Here is a 9,228-nt window from a genome sequence, read left to right as displayed (position 1 = left end):
AGCAAGATGTTGACATAAATACACACGCACGCGCACACACACACACACACACACACACACACACACACACACACACACAGTATAATGTATATAATTATATATAATGTATATAATGTATATAATTATTTATTACCTAGATAAACTAATAGGAAACTAAAGCTTTAGTTTTCATGATCATATTTTTCCTGATCATAATGTTGGTAAAGTCAGTGAAGTCATAACGGAAAAAAGTAAAAACTCTGTTGAACTCTTTAAAATTCAAGACCAACACATTTTTTTCCCATATTTATTTGATTCACATCTCCATGTAGTCCAGAAGATAAAATGACAAAAGGCACAAATTCACAGTAAAAGAAACTAAAAACAGATGACAAGCAAGGGAGTGACATTCAACAAAAACATTGAAAAATAAACCGTTTCTAGTTCTGAAATAGCAGATTTTGTAAACCTGACGACGAAACGAGAACTGTACTAACAACATAGCTATATGAGAGTCTCTTCGCACAATGATCTGGTTCCTGTACGGGCGAGGAATCGGATCGTTTGATGTTCTGCTTTTTAAGCCACCTCTTATTCAGACTCTCATTTTTATTACAAATGTTCTGGATAGAAGCTGCCCTTTATCGGTCAAAGACCAGTTCCTCTGACTTGAATCACTCCGGGTTTTTTTTTTTTAATCATTTTTATAATAATAGCCAAACTGCTCTGAGATCAGTAAAAAGTGGCGGTGACATCTCTGAAAGACTTCACCTTTTAAAAGAGGCAGCAGCAGAGCTCAGAGACTTGATGACATACTGCAGGTACGACAACAATAGGGAACAAAAATATATATTTTTCAACACTATCCTGCCAAATATGTGGAGTCTGAGGACACTGAGACGCCGTTATGTTAACAATGTTAACAAGTCTATGATTTCAAGGACAGAAAAGTTCCGAACCAGCTGTTTGTCCTGAAAGAACAGAACCAAACTGCACTAAGTAGTGCAAAGAGCAAATCAGTGCATTTACTGCAATTCGGATTGGCCTTGATGGAGCTACAGCAGCATTGGATTTTCCTAAAAATACACCATCCTGCAAACAAAGTACGGTGTAAGTGTAAGACAAGTGCTGATGGATTGGCAGGACAGTCTGACCTATATATAGGTGTGTATTCATCTACATATATTTATATACTATGTACAATTCAATACATACATCCAAACAGCTCCATGATAGGGTTCTTAGGGCCGACGTAGTGGTGGAGTATTGCTAATGGGATTGTACAGTGTTGAATGTGAAACAGCTACATGGACAAAGTGCGAACCAACGGTCCATCCATATTTTAAACATCTCTCAAACACATAACATAACTTCAGACACACACACACACACACACACACCCATTGAGTTATATATATAGAAAATACAGTCAGACAACCATACTCAATTAATCCTTGTTTCCTGAAGCCAGTCAAGGGCTGACACTTAGCTTACTAACGTTCTGGGGACAATATGAATTAATCAGCGAAAGACGAGTTTTAGTGTTATGGAAAACATGTTAGATGAGATGGAAATGTGAGCATTATTGCTAAAATCCGGATAAAAGTTTCCTTTTATCAGTTAGAAGTGTGAGAATGTGCAAACAACAAATCTTTCAGACATAGTCGACAACCTTCTCAGAGCTGCTTAGTATACAGCAAGCAATGGCAGAAATTATTATTATTACACAGAAAGAGATATTTTCCCTGCGGCGCTGTGAAAATCTGCCATGCCATCTCAACAAGAAATGGTTCGAGACTAGACGCTTGAGCTATGTACGTTCTAGCAAAAATCTGCATGCGCGCTCAGACTTACTCAGACTCCGTAACTGTCTTCTGCCCTCTCTTACATACGCACGGGGGAAAAAAATAAATGACGAGGGTATGACGACAGAAACCAAGCGCACACAGAATGACTAAGCACAAACTGTGCATACAGAGGACAGAACAAGGTTGTTAAACATCCTAAACGATCCAGAGAGAAGCACAATGTACTGAGCAACACTTTCTATGAGACAAAGGATATGCTGGTGAACTTGAAATAACTTCTGAAGTTCAAGAAGCACAGAACAATCAGTGCAGTGTTCGTATTTTACCGACTTTCTTTGCCTTATGATGAATAATAATCTATTTAACATAATAGTCTGACGCCCCACCTCGACCTCTGAATACACAAATGAGCACCGGTCATTCTGCAGGCCCACTTTACAGATGCGCTCCTGCTTCAGTGGAGGATGATGAGATGAATGTAATCAAATTTTAAAATAACAATAAGGACAATCACAAGAAGTTCAAAACAGAACACTGAGTCAGCTTGGTCCGCAAAACACATCTAAGATCGGGTTACTGAGAGTAATTACTGGAAAAACAGCTCTGTTTATACAGCTCTGAGAATAACTCACCTCCCAATATGTAGGGAATATATACAGAACCACCATCTGATTTTGACATAGTAATCATTTTAGCATAAGTGTCTCTCTGTGGTGTGTCAGCTGTGTCGTTTTTTCGTGATGGTGCATTATTTTTGTTCTTTATGAGTACGTTTTATTAGTTATTGTGTGTCTATTTCTCATTCTGTATTATCAGTCTGGTTAGCGGGGCAGAATTTTTATCTACATTTATAGATTGTCATCCAATTTGTTTGCAAATTGATGCAGAAGTGAGCGAAAGAGGGAGACGAGGAGAGAGATTGTAACTTAGATCACATTACTTATCGAGAAGTAGGAGGTGAAAGACAAAAGGTTTAAAGAAAATTTAAAACCTCACACCAGTGTAACATGAGGCCAGTAATTAAGTAGAAGTAAGTCGTTTATAATGTATATTTCGAGGGAATTTTTCCTAACAAGTGACGACAGGGGAAGCCTATAATTTCACGAAACGGCAATGCGGCCGGCACCTCTGTTACACACCAATATAAACAGCAGCACACTCCGTCTATATACAGGAGATTCAGTCCTCGAGAGCCACCATCCCTTTTACGGGGTCCTTCACTCTCATCTGTGAAAGAGAACAACAGAGAGACAGACAGAAGAGAAATTTTGTTATTCCTTTTTTTTAGTAATTCTCCCATTAAGTAAATTGTCAGGAACCACTGGGACAGTTCCATGCCAGACCACTGGAGGGGGTGCTGGCAGGTGAATCGTCATAGCCTGCTTTGTTGTTTGTATTCCTCATGTATTTTGTGCCACGCCCCTCCTATTGTTCTGCCTTCCCGCCTTGACACCTGTTCCCTATTTGCCCTGATGTCCTGACCTATATATATATATATAAAAGCCCTTTTGTACCTGCCGGCGTCAGTCATTGTAGGTTTATGCGTCAGGATGTTTGTTCGTTTGTTGTTTTGTTTTGTTCTTTTAATGTCCTGGTTGTCTGTGCTTACGTCATGTCCTGTTAACCATGCTTAGTTCGCATTATGTTTTATGTGTGTACCCCTGTGAATAAAGCAGCGCTTGTTTAATCCTGCGTATGGGTCTGATCCATGCCGTCTCACGGAGATCCCGGGTTTGAGCCCCACGGGGTGCCCGGGGCCTGGATGTTAACTAAATAAAGTTTGTGAAAACCAGCTGGGGTTTCACTTAAAATCCACATTCTTTCTTCTCATAGCGTTCCTAAAATGTTTGCATCATTACTCACAAACCGTAGAGATATATAAGATCCCTGTTGAGACTTTCCAAAACAAGAAAAATAGAAACAGCAAATTTAGGTTGAAGTTTAGAAAAGTTTTCTACATTTCTTAAACTGTTTTAAAAACTTTGTTAAACTATACTTACTTAGATAATCAAAACATTCACTAATCACAGTTTCCACAATAGGAAGATGGTAATTAGTTGTGGTTGTGGAAAGTGGGTTAAATATTTCAGACCAGTCGACTGGACAAAATGCTGAGAAAAGTCTTCTTCTTATTTCTTTTCACTTTAATGGATCAATAACATTTTGTTATCACTTGGTATGAAGTGTAGAGATGGATTCTTTTTTTAATCTTGTCCACTTCTGGAAGAATTCCTCCACGCAGTTATTTTTTGCTCTTTAGATCTAAATAAAATGTAAATAAAGTCCTCGCACTGTGACAGATGCAATTCACTGTGACCAGAGCTGTGAAAAAAAATGGTTTCTGCAATCTTCATTATTTTCTGTGTTGGAAAAAAAAACCCTCCCAAGACGCTCCTGCAGATATCGTATCCTCCACCCATCATTAATCTGCATTAAACATCTGCATTACACACTCTCAGCAATTCACCTTCTCATCCATTTTTAAAAATGTGCACATCCTTCAATAGTGTAATATGAAACACAGACTTATTATATTGCACATTTTTTGACAGCAGTTTATTTTGTCAATAAGTTTAGCTTGAAATTTAGCTGGAAATGTCATTTGTAGCCTTTTTATGGCTCTTAATTACAGTGTGTTTTTGTTGGACAAATAAAACAGTCTAAAAATGGAGAATCCTGAAATTTTTTTTTGCTCTAAATTTTTTGCTTTAAAGAAAAGACGACTACTCGCCCACCGTGTTAGACGAGTAAACATTACAGTCACGGAATCCTTAATACATTTTGTTATACTTCAATATTCTATATTCTGTCCACATTATGTCTATATTCTGTCCACATTATGTCTATATTCTGTCCACATTATGTCTGTGTTCTGTCCACATTATGTCTGTGTTCTGTCCACATTATGTCTGTGTTCTGTCCACATTATGTCTATATTCTGTCCACATTATGTCTGTGTTCTGTCCACATTATGTCTGTGTTCTGTCCACATTATGTCTGTGTTCTGTCCACATTATGTCTGTGTTCTGTCCACATTATGTCTGTGTTCTGTCCACATTATGTCTGTGTTCTGTCCACATTATGTCTGTGTTCTGTCCACATTATGTCTGTGTTCTGTCCACATTATGTCTATATTCTGTCCACATTATGCCTGTGTTCTGTCCACATTATGTCTGTGTTCTGTCCACATTATGTCTGTGTTCTGTCCACATTATGTCTGTGTTCTGTCCACATTATGCCTGTGTTCTGTCCACATTATGCCTGTGTTCTGTCCACATTATGTCTGTGTTCTGTCCACATTATGCCTGTGTTCTGTCCACATTATGTCTGTGTTCTGTCCACATTATGTCTATATTCTGTCCACATTATGTCTATGTTCTGTCCACATTATGTCTATGTTCTGTCCACATTATGTCTATGTTCTCTCTACATTATGTCTATATTCTGTCCACATTATGTCTGTGTTCTGTCCACATTATGTCTATGTTCTCTCTACATTATGTCTATATTCTGTCCACATTATGTCTGTGTTCTGTCCACATTATGTCTATATTCTGTCCACATTATGTCTATATTCTGTCCACATTATGTCTGTGTTCTGTCCACATTATGTCTGTGTTCTGTCCACATTATGTCTATGTTCTGTCCACATTATGCCTGTGTTCTGTCCACATTATGCCTGTGTTCTGTCCACATTATGTCTGTGTTCTGTCCACATTATGTCTGTGTTCTGTCCACATTATGTCTATATTCTGTCCACATTATGCCTGTGTTCTGTCCACATTATGTCTATATTCTGTCCACATTATGTCTATATTCTGTCCACATTAAGTCTATGTTCTGTCCACATTATGTCTATATTCTGTCCACATTATGCCTGTGTTCTGTCCACATTATGTCTATATTCTGTCCACATTATGTCTGTGTTCTGTCCACATTATGTCTATATTCTGTCCACATTATGCCTGTGTTCTGTCCACATTATGCCTGTGTTCTGTCCACATTATGTCTGTGTTCTGTCCACATTATGTCTGTGTTCTGTCCACATTATGTCTGTGTTCTGTCCACATTATGTCTATATTCTGTCCACATTATGTCTATGTTCTGTCCACATTATGTCTATGTTCTGTCCACATTATGTCTATATTCTGTCCACATTATGTCTATATTCTGTCCACATTATGTCTATATTCTGTCCACATTATGTCTGTGTTCTGTCCACATTATGTCTGTGTTCTGTCCACATTATGTCTGTGTTCTGTCCACATTATGTCTATGTTCTGTCCACATTATGTCTGTGTTCTGTCCACATTATGTCTGTGTTCTGTCCACATTATGTCTGTGTTCTGTCCACATTATGTCTGTGTTCTGTCCACATTATGTCTGTGTTCTGTCCACATTATGTCTGTGTTCTGTCCACATTATGTCTGTGTTCTGTCCACATTATGTCTATGTTCTGTCCACATTATGTCTATATTCTGTCCACATTATGCCTGTGTTCTGTCCACATTATGTCTGTGTTCTGTCCACATTATGTCTATATTCTGTCCACATTATGTCTATGTTCTCTCTACATTATGTCTGTGTTCTGTCCACATTATGTCTGTGTTCTGTCCACATTATGTCTATGTTCTCTCTACATTATGTCTATGTTCTCTCTACATTATGTCTATATTCTGTCCACATTATGTCTGTGTTCTGTCCACATTATGTCTATATTCTGTCCACATTATGTCTGTGTTCTGTCCACATTATGTCTATATTCTGTCCACATTATGTCTGTGTTCTGTCCACATTATGTCTATATTCTGTCCACATTATGTCTGTGTTCTGTCCACATTATGTCTATATTCTGTCCACATTATGTCTGTGTTCTGTCCACATTATGTCTATGTTCTGTCCACATTATGTCTATATTCTGTCCACATTATGTCTATATTCTGTCCACATTATGTCTGTGTTCTGTCCACATTATGTCTATATTCTGTCCACATTATGTCTATATTCTGTCCACATTATGTCTATGTTCTGTCCACATTATGTCTATATTCTGTCCACATTATGTCTGTGTTCTGTCCACATTATGTCTGTGTTCTGTCCACATTATGTCTATATTCTGTCCACATTATGTCTATGTTCTGTCCACATTATGTCTGTGTTCTGTCCACATTATGTCTGTGTTCTGTCCACATTATGTCTGTGTTCTGTCCACATTATGTCTGTGTTCTGTCCACATTATGTCTGTGTTCTGTCCACATTATGTCTGTGTTCTGTCCACATTATGTCTATATTCTGTCCACATTATGCCTGTGTTCTGTCCACATTATGCCTGTGTTCTGTCCACATTATGTCTGTGTTCTGTCCACATTATGTCTGTGTTCTGTCCACATTATGTCTATGTTCTGTCCACATTATGTCTATGTTCTGTCCACATTATGTCTGTGTTCTGTCCACATTATGTCTGTGTTCTGTCCACATTATGTCTATGTTCTGTCCACATTATGCCTGTGTTCTGTCCACATTATGTCTATGTTCTGTCCACATTATGTCTATGTTCTGTCCACATTATGCCTGTGTTCTGTCCACATTATGTCTGTGTTCTGTCCACATTATGCCTATATTCTGTCCACATTATGTCTATATTCTGTCCACATTATGTCTGTGTTCTCTCTACATTATGTCTATATTCTGTCCACATTATGTCTATATTCTGTCCACATTATGTCTGTGTTCTGTCCACATTATGTCTGTGTTCTGTCCACATTATGTCTGTGTTCTGTCCACATTATGTCTATGTTCTGTCCACATTATGTCTATATTCTGTCCACATTATGCCTGTGTTCTGTCCACATTATGCCTGTGTTCTGTCCACATTATGTCTATGTTCTGTCCACATTATGTCTATATTCTGTCCACATTATGTCTATATTCTGTCCACATTATGTCTATATTCTGTCCACATTATGTCTGTGTTCTGTCCACATTATGTCTGTGTTCTGTCCACATTATGTCTATGTTCTGTCCACATTATGCCTGTGTTCTGTCCACATTATGTCTATGTTCTGTCCACATTATGTCTATATTCTGTCCACATTATGCCTGTGTTCTGTCCACATTATGCCTGTGTTCTGTCCACATTATGTCTATGTTCTGTCCACATTATGTCTGTGTTCTGTCCACATTATGCCTGTGTTCTGTCCACATTATGTCTATATTCTGTCCACATTATGTCTATGTTCTGTCCACATTATGTCTGTGTTCTGTCCACATTATGTCTATATTCTGTCCACATTATGTCTATATTCTGTCCACATTATGTCTATATTCTGTCCACATTATGTCTATGTTCTGTCCACATTATGTCTGTGTTCTGTCCACATTATGTCTATGTTCTGTCCACATTATGTCTGTGTTCTGTCCACATTATGTCTATGTTCTGTCCACATTATGCCTGTGTTCTGTCCACATTATGCCTATATTCTGTCCACATTATGTCTATGTTCTGTCCACATTATGTCTATATTCTGTCCACATTATGTCTATATTCTGTCCACATTATGTCTATGTTCTGTCCACATTATGTCTGTGTTCTGTCCACATTATGTCTATGTTCTGTCCACATTATGTCTGTGTTCTGTCCACATTATGTCTATGTTCTGTCCACATTATGCCTGTGTTCTGTCCACATTATGCCTATATTCTGTCCACATTATGTCTGTGTTCTGTCCACATTATGTCTATGTTCTGTCCACATTATGCCTGTGTTCTGTCCACATTATGCCTATATTCTGTCCACATTATGTCTGTGTTCTCTCTACATTATGTCTATATTCTGTCCACATTATGTCTATGTTCTGTCCACATTATGTCTATGTTCTGTCCACATTATGTCTGTGTTCTGTCCACATTATGTCTATATTCTGTCCACATTATGTCTGTGTTCTGTCCACATTATGTCTATGTTCTGTCCACATTATGCCTGTGTTCTGTCCACATTATGTCTATGTTCTGTCCACATTATGTCTATGTTCTGTCCACATTATGCCTGTGTTCTGTCCACATTATGCCTATATTCTGTCCACATTATGTCTATATTCTGTCCACATTATGTCTGTGTTCTCTCTACATTATGTCTATATTCTGTCCACATTATGTCTATGTTCTGTCCACATTATGTCTGTGTTCTGTCCACATTATGTCTGTGTTCTGTCCACATTATGTCTGTGTTCTGTCCACATTATGTCTATATTCTGTCCACATTATGTCTGTGTTCTGTCCACATTATGTCTATGTTCTGTCCACATTATGTCTATGTTCTGTCCACATTATGTCTGTGTTCTGTCCACATTATGTCTATATTCTGTCCACATTATGTCTGTGTTCTGTCCACATTATGTCTATATTCTGTCCACATTATGTCTGTGTTCTGTCCACATTATGT

The 9,228-nt window shown here is 37.9% G+C and overlaps 1 protein-coding gene across 1 annotated transcript in view; it reads right to left on the bottom strand.

Moving 5' to 3' along the window:
* Positions 1-269: 269 nt before the first annotated feature.
* The window catches only part of pitpnab (phosphatidylinositol transfer protein, alpha b), a 33,409-nt gene continuing 24,450 nt past the window's right edge, over positions 270-9,228 (bottom strand). The window contains exon 11 of the mRNA XM_058412734.1: positions 270-3,014. Within this exon, the coding sequence (XP_058268717.1) occupies positions 2,967-3,014 (48 nt within the window). The 3' untranslated portion in view covers positions 270-2,966. The remainder of the gene's footprint in view (positions 3,015-9,228) is intronic.

This window comes from Hemibagrus wyckioides, linkage group LG16 (genome assembly GCF_019097595.1).
Source record: "Hemibagrus wyckioides isolate EC202008001 linkage group LG16, SWU_Hwy_1.0, whole genome shotgun sequence".
NCBI classification, from domain to species: Eukaryota; Metazoa; Chordata; class Actinopteri; order Siluriformes; family Bagridae; genus Hemibagrus; species Hemibagrus wyckioides.
This window is presented reverse-complemented; position numbering and strand designations above follow the sequence as displayed.